The 20,711-nt window shown below is 47.5% G+C and overlaps 2 protein-coding genes across 2 annotated transcripts; one reads left to right on the forward strand and one right to left on the reverse strand.

Annotated features, from left to right (window-relative positions):
• Nucleotides 1-797: 797 nt before the first annotated feature.
• On the reverse strand, nucleotides 798-1,634 carry LRRC10 (leucine rich repeat containing 10; the record flags this gene model as incomplete). The annotated part of the gene is made up of 1 exon (XM_082491223.1): nucleotides 798-1,634. The coding sequence occupies one exon, from the start codon at nucleotides 1,632-1,634 to the stop codon at nucleotides 798-800; it is 837 nt and encodes a 278-aa protein (XP_082347349.1).
• A 4,720-nt stretch (nucleotides 1,635-6,354) lies between these two features.
• Nucleotides 6,355-15,004, forward strand: LOC309671799 (cathepsin E-like; the record flags this gene model as incomplete). Its single annotated transcript, XM_082483095.1, has 9 exons — nucleotides 6,355-6,410; nucleotides 6,586-6,763; nucleotides 8,947-9,064; nucleotides 9,562-9,680; nucleotides 10,112-10,311; nucleotides 10,971-11,093; nucleotides 11,772-11,916; nucleotides 14,575-14,673; nucleotides 14,773-15,004. 9 exons carry the CDS (start codon nucleotides 6,355-6,357, stop codon nucleotides 14,947-14,949), a joined length of 1,215 nt encoding a protein of 404 aa, XP_082339221.1. The 3' UTR covers nucleotides 14,950-15,004.
• Nucleotides 15,005-20,711: the final 5,707 nt, after the last annotated feature.

The raw sequence follows: 20,711 nt of genomic DNA on the forward strand, positions 1-20,711 counted from the left end.
CCCCGGCTTTTATTCATGCGAGTCTTTGCAGCTCTCGTGGATTTTCCGTTTCAGTCAGGCTTTGATCTTCTTCTTTACTACCGCATGAAAACTCATTGTGTCCAGCTGCCCTTATAGGCAGCGTTGTTGGTTATGTTAAAAAACATCATTTAAAATGCCTCTTGGCAATAACAAAACAAGAGCGGTCGTTAATTTTCCAGGATGAAGGTGGCAGCTGTAAGAGGAGAGCTCGCTGGTACTGTTTCCTTGATAGCGCAGCCAGGGCTCCGCTACCGCTTCCCACGCAGCCGGCAGGGAAACCTCCAAGCTGTTGCTGCTGCGTTTTGGAGAATTCATTTGAGACAAACCTTGAGGGTTACTTTAGAGCTGTGACTCCCGGCAGCGATCACCTTGAACAGTGGTTTCCAGCTGAGCTTGGACACCTCAGCAAGGTGGAAGGGAGACGAGCAAGCCCATGGGCTTCCCATGGGTGAAGAGCAGCAAGTCCATACGTGCTCTGTACAGTCCACCCATGGAAAAACATCTAAACTGTGTCTTCATCTCTACTGCAAACTCTGAGTGGTCCCCGCATGGGAGGAGGGGGAAAGGGAGGAAGTCTTTGCTTGAGAGAGAGTGCTGGGTGCTACGCAAAAGGGGATGTCTGTACAAAAGCGTTTTGCTGTCTAAGCTGGTGCACCTACTCCTGAAGACTAGCCGGGCGGTGTGGTGCTCCCTAGACACCAGCAAGTGAGGGAGAAGTAGAGGGTGGGCAGCGTTGTGGGTGCGCTGCCACCTTTGCCAGAGCGGGCAGCTGAGCATCAGCAGGGCTCGGCTTCTGGCTCGGGCTTGGCGGCAGGAGGTGGTGACGGTTTCTCATCAAGCGTGATTTCTATCACCGCCCCTGACCGCTTGCGGGGTTCGGGGGTCTCCTCTGACCATCTCCCCACCCTCCGCACCCCTTTGGCCACTTTGGGCGCGTTCCTGCAGGGGTTGTGGTCGTAAATCACCAGCTTCAGGCCGGGGAGGTGAGCCAGGCTGGGGAAGAACCGGATGGAGTTGCGGTCCACGTCGATCACCTCCAGAAAAGGCATGTCCAGGAGCACGGAGGGGAACTCGGACAACAGGTTGCCCGACAGCCAGATGGTGCGGAGCTCCTGCAGGCACCGCAGCTGGGAGGGGAGTGTGCGCAGGGCGTTGGAGCCAGCGTGCAGGGTCTTGAGCAGGCTGAGCTCGCACACCACCTCGGGCAGGCACTGCAGGCAGTTGGACTCGATCCAGAGGGTCTTGAGGTTCTGCAGGAGCCGGAGCTCGAGGGGCAGGCTGCAGAGCTTGTTGTTGCCCAGGTAGAGGATGCACAGCTGCTTCAGCGTACACACGACCAGGGGCAGCGCTTTGAAGTTGTTGAAGTCCAGCGCCAGGATCTGCAGGTTTTGCAGCTGCTCCAGCTCGGGGGGCAGATGGTTCAGGTTGTTGTCGCTCAGGTACAGCTTCACCAGTTCCCTGAAAGAGCAAATGTGCAGCGGCAGGCGCCGCAGCTGCCTGCCGCTCAGATCCACCATCTTATCCACCGGCATCTCTTCTAGGTCTTCCAGGAGGTACTTCTGGCACTCGTCGGAGGGCACAAAAGCAACTATGGCTTTCAGACTGTTGCCCATCCCGGGACTGACTTTGTTTGGGGACCGTGGGGACTGCAAGGGACAGGGACCCGCCTTGGTCTTCTCCTGCTGTGCACTGGCCTGCCGGTAACTCTGTCTTCCCAACATAAGGCTCTGTTTACACGGCACCAGCCATTAATCTCAAGGGCTTTGAAATGTTTCTGATAACCGAATGAGTGTTTGGTGACGGGGATTATGGACAGGATGACTTACAGCACAGGTCTCCCTCTCCCGCCCACACTCCCGCGCACTCCCCCGAAAACATTCCTTCTTGCCTCTTCCTGCAATCTCTAAACGTTCTCGGATTTTGCCCCAAACCATCGCCCCGATGCCCCCAGCCCCTCACGTCTCGCTCCGGCCGGGCTGGCTGTGCAGCTGGCGCTGGCGGCGGGGATTGGCTCGGGAAAGTAAACACCACAGAAGACGACAGTTTTAAACACAGATGTTTAGCTTTCATGAAACTTTCAGCGAAAACGTCGGATGTAATCGAATTGCTGTTTAAAATACCTGTCAAGACTTGACTGACTTTCCAGATGAGTGGCGCTTTTAGGGATTTACTTTGCAAGGTGCCAAATACATAATTTCAGAGTGTAACTTGCCACCCAGTACTTATCTTAAACCTTTAACACAAATACTTGGCAAACCGCTATCTTGAGCTGTTCTCCTCTTTATGTTCCTAATTTAATGGTGTTTACCATAGCCTCTGGCACTCTTGACTCTGTAGGGCCTTTTTCGTTACATTATGTTTTGCTTCTTGTCTGAATCCCAGTTTAATACGCTCGCTATCGCAACCTGCCAAGGCTGTTCTCCTGCCGCCTTCCGACTCTGCTACTGCAGTTTCCATGTCCGTATCAAAATCTGGTGAGAAACCGCCATGGATTTAATTCCATCAAGATTCTCGCTTGTTACGAGTGAGAGGAATACGATGTTAAAAATTATGACTATTTAGATGCGATGGTGTAAACTGTTCCCCTCCTCCTCTCAGCGACACCCACCGCTATTCAGGCCAGGAGCAGCTCTGATTTCTAGGAGGAGCCTTCCCATGTGTAGGCACCTCTGCACATACTTTGGCTTCTTGAGCCGCTGCTGTTTTAAGCTTTCTTGGGGTTTGTCCTACCTGTGTGTTGGCCACGGCTGTACCACCGTCTTTGGGTGCGAAAACAGGCAGAGTGTTTTACGGTGAAATAGCCTTTCTGACAACTGCCTCTCTACTTTGACATCTACAGCTCGTTGCTGTCATTTTCCACGCTTACCATAATTTAGGGAAGATGCTTTCTTCAAGCAATCTGCAGTCAGTTTCTGGGCGTCAGGTGCTACACAACCAAAACACGTGACTGCTGGGAGCCGTGTATTCTTAGAAAAACAAAAGGCAGAGCAAACAGAAGATTGAGAAAAAGGCAATATCAAACAGTGGTGGCCTCTGGATCTCTGGTCAAATCTGGTAATAGATTTGCTTTCAAATGTAAAACAGCTCTTAGTTATCAATTGAGTATAGGCTATAGGTTGTTTACTGGTCTTTTCCCTGCAAGACGAGTGGCTGTGCCATGCAGCAGTGATGCTATGAAATGTATGGAGGGTTTCCTGCGGGAGGAGGACAACAGTGAGGGCATCTGGGGACCAGTATGGGAGCAGGATGGAGAATAGCCAATGCTGTGACCTGAGTGCCATAAAATAGTTTTTGGATGGAGTCGCTGGGCAGAGTATCAAGCCTGGAGATACATCGCAGTCATCTGTGGCTGTGCTGTGGAAGAGAGGAGCTGAAAATACTCTCTCTCGTGACAGAAGGTGGGACGTGCCGGGAGTAGCACCCCAGCAACAAGAGCCGCTTCGCACTGGATGAGCATCTCGGAGCAGCCACTTCTCTACTGCTTTACCACTATGTGCCCCATCAGAGGACCGCTGTGGGGAATGCGTCGTTCCTGAATTTCGCAGGGCAGCCTTTTCCAAGCAGTCACCCTGGAAAGAGATCTGACTTTTAAGAAAATATTCCCGTGGTTCTCAGCGGGTTTTTGCATTCATTTCCATTTCTAAGCAGCTGTGGCACCTCCTGAAGGCAAAGCTCCCCTCCCCGTTAAGGCACTGTAGGCTGCAGGTGTGGAAAAACAAACGCATTTGGCATAAATAATAATGAATTTACATCCCTGGCAAAGGCGTGTCCCTTAGACAAATCTCTTCGGATATCTTACTGATCAGAACAACATAAAAGCCTAAGTAAGAGTATATTAATAATATAATTTAGGCATATTTTTCTAAATAATCCATATGGAGAGAAGTAGCTTTGCAATATTCCTTACGTCTATAGACATAGATAAATACATACTTTTTTCTACTTGAATTATTTCTACTTAATGTAACTTTTAAGCTGCAGAAAACTATTTCTTAGGGATCCCCGACATTGTAGTTTAATCATTATTCCAGCTTATCAAAAAAAGTCACGATGACCTTTTGTTGCTGCATTTTGTACCTCTGTTGGCTAAATGAACGTCTGCTTGGAACACACTGTGAGATCAGAGCATTTGGGAAAAAATAACCTTCGCGTGGTGGGATAATAAATAAAATGAGCAATCTTGATCCTTCTGAGAATCAGCGACTCAGTGGAGGCTCTAAGCAAAGGCAGTCCCCTCAGTAGACCCAGGGCGGAGCTTTGAAAGCCACTTCACCTCTTCAAAGTTACCCTGATGCCCTCCAACATGAGCATCCATGACTTCCCAGAAGCATTTGTGGCATTTGAGGAAAAGCTCAAGCGATAAAAGCGCTCGCTCAGCACAGACACTGTCTTGCCCTTGTCAAAGCGACACTGCCCTACCAGATGCCCTGACGACATCTGCTCTGCTGCGCGTCCAGTGGCGCGTGTAGGCTCCTTGAGAAATGCCTTTGCTTTCTGAAAGTTCACAAAAGACCACAGCTCTCGCTCACCGTTCTCATTTCCAGCACCCAGCTCCTGCGACTCCTGCAGCTGGGACGGCTGTGGGACAGACAGCGTGGTTGCTTGCTGAGAACACGCGTAAAAAACCTCTGAGTCCAGAAGGAACAGGGAACGCTGCTCAGAGCTAGACAAAAAAAACCCCACAAACAACCCACAATAAAATGGAAATCAAGATAAGAGCTGTGCGTTAATATTCCTGCATTTTTTGAGATATTTTTTTAAAACAAAACATTAGAATAGATACAGTGATGCTTTTTCAGCTCCAGAGCTCTGCACGCAGCTGTGTGAGGACACCAGCTCAGCCTTTGCTGAGAGCAGGCTGTGGAGCCCTCACCATTTTGGAGGTGAGTTTGAAAAAGCAAACCATGTGTTTCAAAATCCAGGGGACTAATGAAGAGAGCTCTCAAATCATTGATTTTAAGCCTCTCACGCCCCTCCTCAATCAGCCTGACATAGCCAGGAAGGAGACTTAAAGGAATAGTTTTTACGAATGTCTTTAGTGTGCGCTCATAATGATTTGCTTTAGATTTATTTAAAGTCTGTGATGCGTGTTTAGACCCCTTCTTCACTCACAAATACCGTCTGTTTGGTTTTTTTCTGTTGTTTTTTTCTTGGCTGGAGCATTGCCGCTAGAGCGAATGGTGACTCCTGCCTCCTCCGTGTTTTTGACATTCATTCTTCTCTACGCTCTGTCACACATCTGCTCTCTTTTGGTGGGGTCACTAAGTTCCAGTTCACCTTCATGTGGTGAGCAGCCTATTTCAAATAAGCAATATGTATTGCAGGGGAATAATCATTATTGCTCTTTTCCCAGCGTTCTAGCATAGTCTTTTGAACAAAAACGGCTGATTATTCAAATTTAGCCTTAATGTATGCTGGGCTGCAGTACGTAATTGCTCACTGCGCTTTCTCTGGCAGAGGAAAGATTCAAAAAGTCTCGTAAGTAAATTGCAGACTCAGTCCTGAGCTTCCTCCCAGGCAGCTAATGGGTTTGGGGTTGCTCTCTGCCAGATCAGAGTCTCTTTTTGACACCATTATTTTTCTGGCAGCTTGACTTGAACCCAAGTGTCAGACAGGGGTGGGAACCGCTAACCTCAGGAAACTCGCGGGATAATAAATCCAAGCGAGCGCTTCCAAATGTCTTGCTGAAATGTGTGCAAAACCACTGGCTGTTACTCTGTGTCGCAGGCTGTCATCTTTTTCACTTTTAAGACCCACTTTTTGGGGGTGGCAATCACATTTATGTTTGGACTGGAGCTCTCCCATAAAGAGGGGATTAATCTTCAGTTGTTAGGGGGGGACTTGTCACAACCCTGTCAAATGTCCGTCTGCTCAGTCCTGCTGAAATGTCTCCGTGCTAAAAGGGAACAGTTATATATTACATCTTCTTTCTCTGCGTTGGATGCTCCTGGGCCGCTTGTCACTAGGGCGAACTTGAAAAGCAGCTTACTCGGAGGGACCCAGGCAAGCCTGTGGACCGCCTCGTCTTTTCCGGGCTAATGGGAGCCAAGCTCACCCCATTTATTATATTTATGTAAAAGACATTAAGAATTGTTAGTAAAATGTCTATTTGGTCTAGACTGTGCCCTGGTTATCTGTGCCTTAGTAGCTCCACTGGACACCGCTATTTGCACAATCCAGCGGTTACTCTCAGAGCAAATTAATCGGTTTTCTGCCAAAGCACTGACCTCCTGTGATTGATTGACCTGGCGAACAGCCCTCGGCTGACAACGGGGTATAAAAAAGGGACTTCTGAGTACATGAGTGTCATTAGACTCTGAACCGCTTGGAGCCATGAGGGTGATACTGTTGGCTGTGGTTTACATCCCGTTCACCGTGGCCGTGGAACGGTAAGAAAACACGTCCAGCAACACTGGCGCGTGTCTCAACTGGCTTCCCGGCATGACCCGTGCTTGTTGCTATCTGAGGTCTCAAAAAGAAACAAATTTGAAAAAAAAACAGAGTACACGAGACCTCTAGAAAGGAGAACCAGTTAATTTTTATGTGTTTATTTTATTTGCGTAGAATCCCCCTCGTTCGATTCAAATCCATCAAGAAACAGCTGAAGGAAAAGGGAGAATTAGAGGAATTTTGGAGGAATCACCACCCGGATGTTTTTGCCCGGAGGTACCTGCATTGCTTCCCTCCAGATATTGCTTTATCGGTAGGAACTGCTTCAGAAAGGCTGTATGATTACATGAACGTAAGTACAGTTTTGGTAATGCAATCATAAGGACTCGTTGTTCTCTTGAAGGCAGATTTTTTTTCCCCAGCACGTTGCAAACCTAGTTTCTCAATGAAATTGTAGGGCTTGAGATGGCTTGTTGCTCTATGCTATAAATATTAGATCATAAAAAATTAGTTTACCTGGCTGCAAACTAAAGCACTTATAGATCTAGGCTAGCAGGGGACCCGGGTAGGAAGTTGATGCAGTCTGGCAGTGGTAGTCCTGTGACAAGTTTTATTTTTATATAGATCTGTATTGGACTTGGTTGGGTCTCCACACAAATGTGAACGGTTTGCCTGTATCAATCTCGGTTCAGGCTTGGGTTTTCAGTAGCGGAATCTGATTACTTCATTTAGCTGTATTCTATTTATCAGAAACTTGGATGTTTGTGTGTTATAAAAAATCCCCATAATCTCATTTATTAGATCACACGGAGTCATAAATCAGTGATAACAAAGACCCAAGTAGAGTTTTTATTTTTCAGCTTTTATCTCCTGGGCTTAATGTGTATTAAATATTTGGGACCAGCCTGGGTCTCACCGTAACCTGGCTGAATTTACCATCTGAAGTGAGAAAGGAAAAAAATGAGTTTCACTGGATCTCAGACAGGCAAGCCAGCAGGTCAATGATTTTGTAAACTGTCTTTCCTGGGTTTAGTGTTCTGTCCATTTAATTACGCTTATCTAAAGGAAAGCTAAGTTGCAGAAATGTTGTGGAGGCTGCATCTGAACAGGGAAAGGAAGGGAAGGGAAGGGAAGGGAAGGGAAGGGAAGGGAAGGGAAGGGAAGGGAAGGGAAGGGAAGGGAAGGGAAGGGAAGGGAAGGGAAGGGAAGGGAAGGGAAGGGAAGGGAAGGGAAGGGAAGGGAAGGGAAGGGAAGGGAAGGGAAGGGAAGGGCAAATAAATTCAGCAAGAACTTCGTGACAGTTGAGGACCAGAAAGAAAAATGTTGAGAGGAGGTGGAGATGTGTGTGGAGAAGAACAAAGGAGACTAAAACATTTCAGCCTGCTCTAAAGCTTATCAGAGAGGGATAACTGTCAAAATAACAAACCAAACCCCACCTAGCTAGCATACCCAGCTAGCACCAGGAAAAATTTTGTGGTGGTTTCAGTGTGGTGTGATTGTGGGTTTTGTTTGGGTTTTTTTTGCACCAACATGTCTTAGAGCTGCTTCACTTTCCAGATTGATCAATAAAGGTTTGTTTAATACAGGAAGGAATAAAATCCTGCTGTATAGCTGGATATTCTCTTAAATGGCAGGCATGCTTGCATTTTCATGATTATCTCATTCAGACCATAAACTCCGGGATCAGATACTATATTCAGTGTATTAATTAACAAGTATGCACTTGAAGATACATATTCAAATATTTGTATTGCTACAAAAGGCTTGGCACTGGGCATTGCTTTTCTATCTGCATTTGAATTCCAGAAATGCCTCTTCCTAAAAATAGGTCTCTTAATGCTGAAGTGCTCTTCCAGGGCCAGATAGGGGCACTTAGGCACTTGCATTCGGGATGTGGATAAGCTCTTCACTCCAGCATTCACGTGTCCACAGATTATCTCTACCTTCAACTGGTATCCAAGGGCGGTCAGTGGTTTCTTTATCCACTGGATGAACTTTGTTCAGTACATCAGACACAGTCTCTGCAACGGAATTCATTTTTTAACTTGCTAATAGCTAACTGCTAATTACAAAGGAAAAAACCCAGCCACCTGTGACAGCAATTATGCCACCGGTCAGTCTTCTGACACTGGTGGAGGTGGGTTGTGCTGTCTTTGCATCACTGATTTCTTACTGACAGCAGCAGGGAGCTGCCCAAAAGCCCTCATGGTCATGCGAGAGCATCATCTTGGGGCTGACCTTGCCACCACTGAATTCGGTGCAAGAGGGCGCGTTGACTTCACGGGGAACCTGACTGAGCCTTTGCTTAAAAGGCTTTAAAAATGCCGCACAGTTATGCCTGCAGCTGGAGTGATGCCTGCTGCCCGCAGCCGCTCCTGGAGCCAGACACATCTCCCTGTGGCGTGCATTTACGTTTAGATGAAATTGCACCCAACCCCCTGAGAAAGCGCTGCCTGATGCTCCCAAGTGTGCCTTTTCCTCAGGAACAGCTCGCCAGGAGGCAGGCCGGGGCTGACCGGGTTGTTCCTCCCCCAGGCGCAGTATTACGGAGTTGTGAGCGTGGGTACGCCGCCCCAGAGGTTCACCGTCGTGTTTGACACCGGCTCCTCCAATTTTTGGGTCCCTTCTGCTTATTGCATCAGTGAAGCGTGCAGTAAGAAACGTTACCCTCCTTTACACTCCTCATGTCTCGGGTGCCTCAGCCATTTCTCCTTTCCCAAGGCTCGCCGGCAGCAGGGATTTGAGAGGGGAGGGTTTGGAGAACCCCTGAGGGCTGCTATCCCCTCCCTGACTTGCTCCCCCTCTCTGCCCCTCCGTGCCACCCTGCACCCAGGGCAGGTGCTGGTGGCAGCAGCTGCCAACCATCCCCTCTGCACCCCGTGGTGCCTGAGGTGAAAGGCATGAAAATAATCCAGGGAGAGCTACAAAGAGCATTGGAAACGCCCATTTTTGTTTGGATTCCCTGCCTACCTTTAAAACCCAAAATAATCTCTGAGGTATTCCGAAAACAGAAAAAACCTTCCATCGACAGCTTCCTCACAAGACAATCAAAAGTCTGGCTCTCCTGCATGTCGGCTGGTTCTGCATCGGTGAGGGGGACTCATTGCTGGGATGTCCCCTCGGTGGACAAGTGTTGTTTGTTTTGTGCAGGGGTGCACCAGAAATTTAAGTCCTTTCTGTCGGATTCGTATGAGCACGGAGGGGAAGCCTTCTCCTTGCAGTACGGCACGGGACAGCTTCTGGGCATTGCTGCCAAAGACACGCTGCAGGTGAGCCTCCACCTACAACGGGTGTCAGCCTCCAGGTCAACCAGGTTTTCAGGGTAGTTTGGATGCTGGCCTTGCCCTGGAAAACCTTGCCTGGTTTAGGTAAGCACGGGGCAAGGTCCCACCAAGCCAGGTGCTGAGATGTCGGGGTGATGCTCCAGCTTTGGGCTACCCAGACAAATGTCTAAGATTTTATTTTGCATTTCTGCTTCTCTCCTTGGGTCCTGTCCTGGTTTTATGAAGAAACATCCACAGGATTAAGGTATTAAAAGGAATTGGCGCAGCCTAACCGCCAAATGGGCACCTGTTCTCTTGATGCAAGTCACACAAGGATATTCAGGCTTCACACATGGAATAAATCTGTTGATATGGATCTGAAATGTGGCTAATTTCTTGTAATTGATGGTGTCTTTACTTTCACTTGTACCAAACAGATAAGTAACATCTCCATCAAGGGACAGGACTTTGGTGAGTCAGTGTTTGAGCCAGGAACAACCTTTGCTCTTGCCCACTTTGATGGCGTACTGGGCTTGGGCTACCCCTCCTTAGCAGTGGGCAATGCTCTGCCTGTGTTTGACAGCATCATGAAACAGCAGCTGGTAGAGGAGCCGGTCTTCTCTTTCTACCTAAAAAGGTCAGTCTTTAAAGTGACACCATCATAAAAGGAGCAAATCTATTTTAATTGTTGAGACAACCATGCCTCTGTATACATCTTCAATTCTAGAAAGTAATTTTCCCCATGGTTTTTTTTTTTTTTTTTCCAATTGACACTGAATGATATGAAGTGAAAAGGAAAAATGTGCTGGGAGGACAGAGAATTTTTGGATGGACAGTTATTCTTGTTGGAGCTGGTCATAAACAAAAGAAAAGCTCCCAGCTCAGACTCACCATGTCTGAGTTGCCAGAGGTTTCCTTCTGGCCAGTGGAGATGAAAAGAAATGCCATGCTACACCCAGGTAGCCACATTTCAGAAAAGGAATGTTGTAACCTCATCTGGACCCAGCTGTAACTCCACCAATTTATCTACTGTTTATTCCGAGGTGAGAGCAGCAATTGGCTCAACCTGCTCCTGATGCCTATCTTAGCCCTTGGCGGCCTACAGCTGTCTTCTCAGAGGTTGTTTGGAGGCTCTGAGTAGGGACGTACACAGTAACAATTTAGAAATAATCCCTCTCAGCCATTCATATCTGAATTTAGAAAGGGCTGTGGTTTGACTTTTACTTTTTACGTGTAATCTCATCAGCGCATGCTGGCACACTCCCATGTCGGTGTTAACCTGTCTTCTGCTTTCAGAGGAGATGACACCGAGAACGGTGGTGAGTTGATCCTGGGGGGAATAGACCATTCCCTCTACAAAGGTTCAATCCACTGGGTTCCAGTCACCGAGAAAAGCTACTGGCAAATACATCTGAACAAGTATGTATGTATGTATGAAATACCTGGTGGAATTCACCTCACCGGGTAAAACTCGCAGAGGCAGAAACACCTAGCGATACAGATGTAGGATGACTCGGCTGCAGTGTTTTACCCTTGTGCCCCTCCAAAAAGGGGTTTTCCAGGATGGGACTGGAGGTTATTAGCTCTCTCAGTCTGCTGTGACATGGGGAGCAGGTTTCTGGGACAGCATTTTAATGTGTTTTAATATGATACACCAGTGGTCAGGTTGACTCTTGGTGGACTATTCCGTTATGAGCTTAAGGCACCCAGGAACTGAATCCAGCTCCAGGTCCTGCTCTCATCTTTCCTGTTAACCTTGGTCAAAGCCAATGTCCCTTCATTCCTCCTCCTGCTGTCTAAATCAATGAGGACACATAGCTGTGGGTGAGGACAAATGCATGAGCAGGTGGCAAATGATTAGGGCTGTAGGAGTCCCAAGAAAGAAAAGCGGTTCCACAGACAATATATCTTCCTCATGCAGTTTCCTCTTATTACTTTCTTGTCTCCTAAAGACATTCTTGTCTTTTAAGACTGGCGCAGCTTGGCAGCTAGTTTTAACTTCAGCCCGTACTCCGGTATTTTAGCTAGCAAGATTATGTTGCTGCAGTCACAGTGTATATGCCATTTGCTTAAAGATGCTTTGTTTTTCACTTGCAGCATAAAGATCCAGGGCCGCGTGGCATTTTGCTCCCACGGCTGTGAAGCCATCGTTGACTCAGGCACTTCTCTTATCACCGGGCCCTCTTCACAAATTAGGCGATTACAGGAGTATATTGGGGCAAGTCCATCGCATACTGGAGAGGTAAAAACTATACAGCCAGAAAACAGCCAGAGAGGAACAGAAACTGGTATTTGGTGCAAAGAGCTTATAGGGTGGGAAAATAACCAAAAAAATTGCTCAGAAATGTCTCAGTGAAAGCCTTGTTTCCAGGAAAGCACTGAACTCAGAGCCAAGCTGGTTTTGACCCATCTGCCTTGCTGCCCCAGCCCAAATGTCTACCTTTTCTCCCCTACTCACCAGTACTGGTGTGTAGGGAAATAATGGGGGCATCTGTTTGAGGAATTGATCTGTACTCTACATCAGAGAGAATTTTCTTTTGGAAAATCAGAGGATTTTCAATGTCCCCAGCTATAGCTGTTGGCTCCCCTGAGCCAGGAGGGGTTTGGTGCTGATGGCCAGCCCTGTCAGCATCAAATGGGAAGGGAAAGGTATCGTAATTACAACCCGACAATGGTTCCACTGACAGGACCTCTCTCTGTCAGCTTGCAGCGGAGCAGGCGGTGTCGTGCCGGGGCTCCCGGGAGGGATGCACAGCTGTGATGCTCACAACGCACAGCTGTGATGCTCACAACGCTGGCTCCTGCTGGATGAGCCACAGGGCGCAGAACAGACCTCACTGTCTCTTATTCTCCCTCCTGAACCTTATTCCTCTGTCTTCTCACTCATTTTCCTCTCTTCCCTGCTGCTCTCTCCTGCGCCCCCCTTGCTGACACTCCCCACTGCTCCTCCCCATCCCTGCCTGCCCTCTGATGAGCACCTCCACCTCCTCCAGCACCCCAAAACAGCCCTGATGTACCGCTTCATGGCCTCCCTGGCCCCACACCTGCAGTCCCCAGCCCCCTGTGCCTCTCTGGGGGTCTTGCATGAGCTGAGGTTGCTCAAGGTAGGTTAGGCTTTCCCACTGCCTTGCCTGTGGGACAGGCTGGGACATCTCTCTGTGGCCCTTTGCGTATTTCCTCTGGCAATTTTCAGATGGCACGACTGAACCCTTGTAACGTCTAAAGCGCTGTGACAATGAGCCTGAGAGCGCTAAACCACCCACCTTCAGGGAAAGAGCAGCTCATTTTACTGTGCCTTATCGCTGGCCCCTGGCTGACTCCTGTGAGTAATTACCACCGCCACAGCTCCGGTGCCCCAAGTAATGCTGCCGTGTACCGTTGCTGTTAACTTCACAGGCGTCTTGATCCTGACCCTAAACTGTACTTGGAAGAAAATTAAGAGTGTTAGGGTTGCCCGGTGCACTGGGCAATGATGAAAGACAAAGTGGACTTTCAATCTGCCTCCTTTTGTAAGGGGAGGACCTGGAGCTGCATCCATGTAACTCATGAGGCTTCTGGTTCTTTCTCAATTAAACCTTAAATTTTGTTTTTATTCACATTTTCAGGTAAATGTCAATCAGTATGCTTCAATAACAAGTTGGTTTTATAACGGTACATAGTAATGGATAGATAAAATACGTATTTCCAATACACTTATATTACTGTAATATAAACAAGAAACATGTTATTGCAGTATAAGTTTATATACTCCAGTGCTGATGTAAGAGCACTCAGCCAACATCTCAGATTCTGCAAAATTGCATCCTGAAAATAAGACCTTCTATGACTGTCTTTGTAGCAACCACAAACAGGCTGAAATTTACCCCAGTATAAGTGGGTGCATCCATCAGTGATTTTACCAGAACTTTTATCTCTTTCCAGCAAGGATTAATTTGTTCTGGATGCACTTGCTATGTAAATGAATTATATCTTGCTTCTTTTATCCTACAAACCATATTACTGGCTTTTTTACCCTTGTCTTCTGTATTCCTTGGTTTATTTTCTTCTAATGGTATGACACCTGATAAGTATACACAAGATTTAGGGCTGTGTTTTCATAAAGCAGATTTAACAACAACAAAAACGGTAGATTCTTCCTTATAGGAAGCCTCTAAAACAATGACTTTAAACACTACAGTTTACAGCAAAGATCCCTCTGGGGCTTGGAGCATTCTGCAGTGCCATTTAACACACCAGTTGTTTCATGAAATAACAGAAAGGCCAGGAAATGATCTTCCGTGTTACTGTAAGTGAATGTATTATTTACAGAAATTAATGACCATGCCAGAGTTCAGTCCTTCTTCTGCTCTTTAAATCCCATTCCAGGGCAGAGTATAAGTATAAAGTGCTGTATTCCTCACTGGCTTTTTTTTTAACCTAAATCGATGATGTTATGGGAAGGAGTGGGGTAAGCTGTAGCCATAGGGTGCTCCCTGTGTGGGCCGGAGGCAGCTCCCTCCACCCAGTCCCAGCCAGAACATTGGAGGACTTCCACTTCACTCAGCAAACCTTGCTAACATGGGTTTGCTGGGGCTCACGCTTTTGGGTTTGCTTCTGAGTTGTACAGGGGGGTGGATGTCAGAGTCCCCCTTCACCGCGTTCCTTTTGGGGCTCTCAAGGATTTTCATCAGCCCTGGGACCCCAGGGCCCAGGGGCTTTGGTGCAGTGGTCCGGGCTGCTAGGCTGGTTTGACCCAGTGCAGGAGCTGGAAAGCTGGAGGGCAGTGTTGGGCCATAAGTCAGCCTGATGCTGTTTCTCTGTAGAAAATTCACTTTTACCTGCTGCAAAAAGTCTTGAATTCAAAAGGCAATACTTAAAAAAAGGCAAACCGATCCCATCTCAATCAGTGCATCGCATACAGTTTCTTGTAGACTGCAGAAGACTGTCCAGCTTGCCCCACATAAGCTTCACGATCGGACACCACGAGTACAAGCTGACAGCAGAGCAATACGTCGTAAAGGTGCGTATGTATGGCCTCCCCGCTCCCCGTTCCCCACTCCTCGCTCCCTGAGCCGGGGCTGGAGCAGGCTGCCGCAAAGACACGCGCTTTCCCTTCCAGGAATCTATTGAAGACCAAACCTTCTGCATGAGCGGCTTTCAGTCTCTCGACATCACCACTCGCTCTGGCCCGCTCTGGATTTTAGGAGATGTCTTTATGTCTGCGTTTTACTGCATTTTTGACCGTGGGAATGACAGAGTGGGATTTGCAAAAGCTGTTCATAGGAAGGATTACTAATGCACCGTAATAGCATTTATTCTGCCGTAACACAAAGGTTAATGTAATGATCTTCCACACACGTGTGAAGAAGGGCTTTAACTGAAACTCTGGACCTAAATGCAGTTGTGTGTCTTCCCCCTTCACAGGCTTTAAGGTCTCTGGGGTGATCCTTGTCCCAAATTACACAGTTTGGTTCAATCTCTATCTGTTTACAGCTGAGAAACCATTTTTCCTCAATAACTGATGGATACCACAGCTCTCAGGATGAAGTGAAAACAGCTCAGCACTCAGATTTGCAAAAGCGCAGGAAGGATAAAAATGCTGAACAGTGCCAGGCTGACAAGATAGCAGTTATGAGTGGAGGAAACTAATCCCAGTCTGGTCTGGGATTAGTTTCTTCTTTTTCTTTTTTTTTTTTTCTTTTTCCTTTTTCTTCTTGTGTGCTAGTTTCCACCTCATTTCCTACTGCTTTCCTTTTCCCCATTATTTTCCATGGTTGGGGTTTTGTCCAACCTCATTTGTTTAGCACCATATAAAATTCTCTTTATACGGGCTTGCTCCAACCAGTTTATATAAAGAGGAATTTGACTGGTGGCCATCAATTTCCACTACTGTTCCTCGCATACAATTTCCTGCGCCTTACACCATCTCTCAAACCTGCTTTTTCCCTTGGGTTCATTCTTGCTTGACACTTTTCTATTCCTCTTTTGGATCTCACCATTTATTGTCTGTATCTTAGGTCAGACGCTGCTTTTAGCCTCTGCCACCTCTGCCCCTTGGCTGTGCGGGCCGCTGGGAGCAGCAGCAATTCGCATTCCAAAACGCAGACCACAACCCTTGCAAAGGGAGCTGCAAAGGGATACTGCAGTGTCCCTCCACCTCAGATGAGTCACGAGAGCAACACGCCAGCACTAAACATCTACCGTCCCTCGCTCGGCCACTTCTTGTCAGCAGCGGCAGCAGCTTCAGCGCTGGCGGAGGCGTGAAACAGCCACAGGTAGCTGCGCTGATTTGGCAAAAGAAGATTCACCTAAATTATACCCATTGGAGTATTTGTTTGGATTGCTAAAGCTGACACTGCCCCGGCACACGTGAATAAAACTTAACCAAGCAAAATCTGCTTTGGTCTTAGCGCTGTTTCAGTTTCGTTTTATGTTTTCTCACAGTGGTTGCAGTGCTGGAGAGGAGGGGGAGGAAAGGGTTCAACACCAATTGAAAATCCAGGTTGCTCTGTGGCATGGAGTGGAGAGGTGAGATGTGCTGGGGCTGCTCATCTCCCCCTAAAGCCAAAACATGTCTGCAGCCCCAGCCCTGGATACCTCCCATGCAGGGCAGGGCCATGGGGAGCTGGAGACCAGTCCGGCTGTGGCATCGTTGGGGCAGGGGCTGGTGGCCCAAGGGGACTTGCTGCTGCCGCCTGTCTAGATGTGCTTAGCACAGACCAAACGCAACATCCATTACTGGCCTTGGCAGCATTACGATCACAGGCCCTTAGATTTTAAGGCCTCAGTTGTAAGACCGTAAGTATTATTAAAGCGAGGTGAGTTTGCCTGTATCTCTGAAATACTGATCTTACCTTCCAGTATGAAATATTCCCTCTCTCTGGTGCGTGTTTTCACATCTCTCTATTTGCAGCCACATTGTGTTACACAGTTGGTGTCCAGTCTATCAACCCTTAGCAATGGGGACTCTGCTGCCCCTTGTCTCTTTTTGCAGACAAGATTGAGCTGTACGAAGTTACCGCGTATTTCAGGCCAATCTTGCCTTGTTTCCCCTTTGTCCATATCACTCTTAAAGGACATAGTGACCATGAGCTAACTTATTTGTCCAGAAAATGTCATTTTGGCTGTAAACCAAGACAAACAGACAACTATAAAGCCCTATCACTCATTTAATAGCAGCGGGCTATTTTTATTTTCCCTGCTGCGCAGCAGACTTAATACTCTGGTACATTTTCCATTATTTCTAAAATACATATATATTCCTCAAACACGAGCTTGCACTCAGAGTTAGAGATCTGTTATTTATGGCGGAGGATTTTAAGGGTGGTGGGACATGTCCCTGCAGCTGGTCGGTCCCTGCACCGACATCTCGGCTCTACGAATTCCATCACAGAGTGGGAACACAGCCTAGAAATAGGTGGAAAGTCAGGCAGCATGTGCAGGGACTGGCCCTCTCTTTGTTCTGATATATCTCATCCTTCTCAAAATTAACACCATTTGATGGGAGCAAGCTGCTGCTCCGACTTACTTGTCTATCCTGGCCCTATTCTCTCCTCGTTCTTTTCCAGCTTTGCCAACGTCTGTAGGTCTGCCTTGCTGTTCCTGGCAGACATCAAGCTGACTTGCGTGGTAGGTCAAACCTTTGCCAGAAGTGCTTCTTGACGGTTCAATACAGTCAAGACGACTGTGTTTCTCAAAGTGCCTTTATTCATGCAATAATTTGTCATTGTTTATGCCAGTGAACATAAATTGTAAATTGTTGGGTTTGCTAAAATAGTCCATTTACCATGCTAAGACAAAGAGTTTACCAAGAGAAGTGCCTAAGAGAGCACATCGTCCCGAAAGATTATTTAATACAAATCGGAGCCTGCAGATGTTTGCAAAAGTGAGATAACAGACTAAAAGAGGAAAGGAATTTTTCTGGTAACTGATCCCAGCACCAGCTTCTTTACAAGCAACGAACAGAATATTACAGCTAACCTGGAGCTGGCCCCCTATGTGTGAAATGCTATTTGTGTATCTCAGATTACATCGTGGGACTTCAGAGCTGTCATTCCTAATTTAACATGCGGCTACATGTCTAATAGACACCTCTGTGGAACTTAACTGAAGCTTTTATCTGCCTAATGGCTACTGCGTGGCCACCCTCAGCCTCCATCAAAGAATGAACACAGTTGCTGGGCCAGAGAGTGCTGGCAGAGTGAGTGGGAGAGGCGGCAAAATCATTGGTCATGAGATGCGTAATGTCCTGGTGGAAAGAAGCAGTGTGCATCCTAGCTAGCAGCCAGGCTGAGAAGAAGATGATGGAAGATGAGCAGAGCTGGGCTATGAGAAACTTGGAAGGCTTCTTCAGGCTTAGCAGTGCTGGGATGAAACATGCTGATGTCTGAGTTGAGGAGGATGAGCACTTTCCTCCGACACCTTAAGCCCTGGTGGAAGCTGTGCGAAGGATGGGAGTAAGGAGGTGTGGTGGGACTGGACCCTCAGTGCAGATTTGTAGTGGGCACTTCAGAGTCATCTCTAATTTCTGGCTTAAATTCCCTTACAGAGAGAAGCACAGTTCCTCAAGCTTATGTAATGTGAGGAGAGAGCGAGATAATAGGCCAGACTTTCTCCACAGCCGCTCAAAGGCCTTTCTATACATGCATGGCCGGGGGGGAGTATGGCCAAACTCCCCCAAAACCTGTATTGCTCTCCTGACTTTAACAAAGTGCGGTAGAGGAGTGTTTCAGGCTCCCAAGGAGAACTGCAGTTACTAGCCGTGTGACTGGAGCTGTCTGGGTATCCTTAAAATGTATGATTTATACTTAAAATTTACTATTTGTTAAGGTTAAGTTTGTTGGTAAGTGCAGTTCATTGACAGCTGCAGGTGCAATTAAATTGATGAACTATTGAATTAGAAAGTGGGGCTTCAGCTAAAAGAAGAAATAGGGAACAGAGAAGAAAGAGGGAATGCTGGAGGAAAATATTTTTTTTTCTGCTGGTGTAGGGACGGGAAAACTATGTGTTTCCACCATTGTCACAGTCCGATAGGGTCCTCTTCCCCAGCGAGAGTCAGCAGTCTGGAGCTCTGATGATGGAAAAGCTAGAGGATGCTGCCAGAAGCTGGGTATTGCCCAGTAAGGGCCATCCAGAAAATAGGACCACTAGGCTAAGCTGCTGTTTATTTCAATATAATGTCACTTTGTTGAGGTTCTCATTTTGTTGGCCAAACCAGAACATAGCAACTTGATTTGCCTGAGGACTTGTTGCGGAGTGGCAAGGGTGAGGTCACACCAGAATGTCTTACTCCAAAACTGTGATCAAACCTCACTACTCAGCTGTTGTCAGACACCGGCGTCACCTCAATCTCATAGTGTGAAGAAGTGCCTCCGTAGATGCCTGGAAAATCTGTGCTTGGTTTTTCTGCATACCTGAAATTCCCATAATATGAGTTTAAACAGCTCTTCCTTGGGCTGTGTCCCTTACTTCGTAAACTGATGGGGATATATAGAATCATATAATCATAGAATTGTCTAGGTTGGAAGAGACCCTTGGGATCATCAAGTCCAACCATCTACCCTTCTCTACAAAGTTCTCCCCTACACCATATCCCCCAACACCACATCTAAACGTCTCTTAAACGCATCCAGGGATGGTGACTCAACCACCTCCCTGGGCGGTCTATTCCAATGCCCGACCGCTCTTTCTGTGAAAAATTCTTTCCTAATGTTCAGCCTAAATCTACCCTGTTGGAGCTTGAAGCCATTCCCTCTTGTTCTGTCATTAATCACCTGTGAGAAGAGACCAGCACCAACCTCTCTACAGTGTCCTTTCAAATAGTTGTAGACAGTGATGAGGTCTCCCCTCAGCCTCCTCCTCCTCAAACTAAACAGTCCCAGCTCCTTCAACCGCTCTTCATATGATTTGTCTGCTAGGCCCTTCACCAGCTTCGTTGCCCTCCTCTGCACTCACTCCAGCACCTCGATATCTCTCTTGTATTGAGGTGCCCAAAACTGGACACAATACTCAAGGTGTGGCCTCACCGGTGCTGAGTACAGGGGCACAATCACCTCCCTACTTCTGCTGGCCACGCTATTTCTAATACAAGCCAGGATGCCGTTGGCTTTCTTGGCCACCTGGGCACACTGCCCGCTCATATTCAGCCGCTTGTCAATTAGAACCCCCAGGTCTCTTTCTGCCAGGCAGCTTTCCAGCCACACTTCCCCAAGCCTGTAGCACTGCATGGGGTTATTGTGGCCCAGGTGCAGGACCTGGCACTTGCCCTTGTTGAAACTCATACCACTGATGTTGGCCCAATGATCCAATCTATCTAAGTCTCTCTGTAGAGCTTCCCTATCCTCCTGGGAATCAACACTCCTGCTTAACTTGGTGTCATCTGCAAACTTGCTGATGATACACAACTATGTCCTTATCAAGATCATCAATAAAGACGTTGAACAGAAATGGTCCCAACACTGAGCCCTGAGGCACACCACTTGTGACCGGCCGCCAGCTGGATTTAAATCCATTGAGCACCACTCTTTGGGACCTTCCAGTCAGCCAGTGCTTGATCCAGCGGATCGTATGCATTGTATGCTCATCCAGGCCGTGCGAAGCCAGTTTTTCCACGAGAATTGTATGGGGGACAGTATCGAATGCTTTTCGAAAGTCCAGCTATACAATATCAACATCCTTTCCCTCATCCAATATTCTGGTAATCTTGTCATAGAAGGAGATCAGGTTCGTCTGGCAGGACCTGCCTTCCATAAACCCATACTGACTAGGCCTGATCCCCTGGTTGCCCATTATGTGGGTTTTGATGGCACTCAAGATGACCTGCTCCATGACCTTCCCTGGTATCGAGGTTAGACTGACAGGTCTATAGTTACCTGGACCCTCCTTTTTGCCTTTCTTATAGATGGGTGTTACATTTGCCACCTGGGACCATTGGGACCTGGTGTGTGCTTTTGTCTAGTGTCTTTGAAGAATTTGAAAGGATGGCACTGCTCAGGCCATGTCTAATGTATACCAACAGGAGTCGGTTCTCAGACTGAAGAAGTAGAAGTGGGGAGGGTG

This window comes from Vanellus vanellus (assembly GCF_965231255.1).
Source record: "Vanellus vanellus genome assembly, chromosome: 1".
Classification (NCBI taxonomy): Eukaryota; Metazoa; Chordata; class Aves; order Charadriiformes; family Charadriidae; genus Vanellus; species Vanellus vanellus.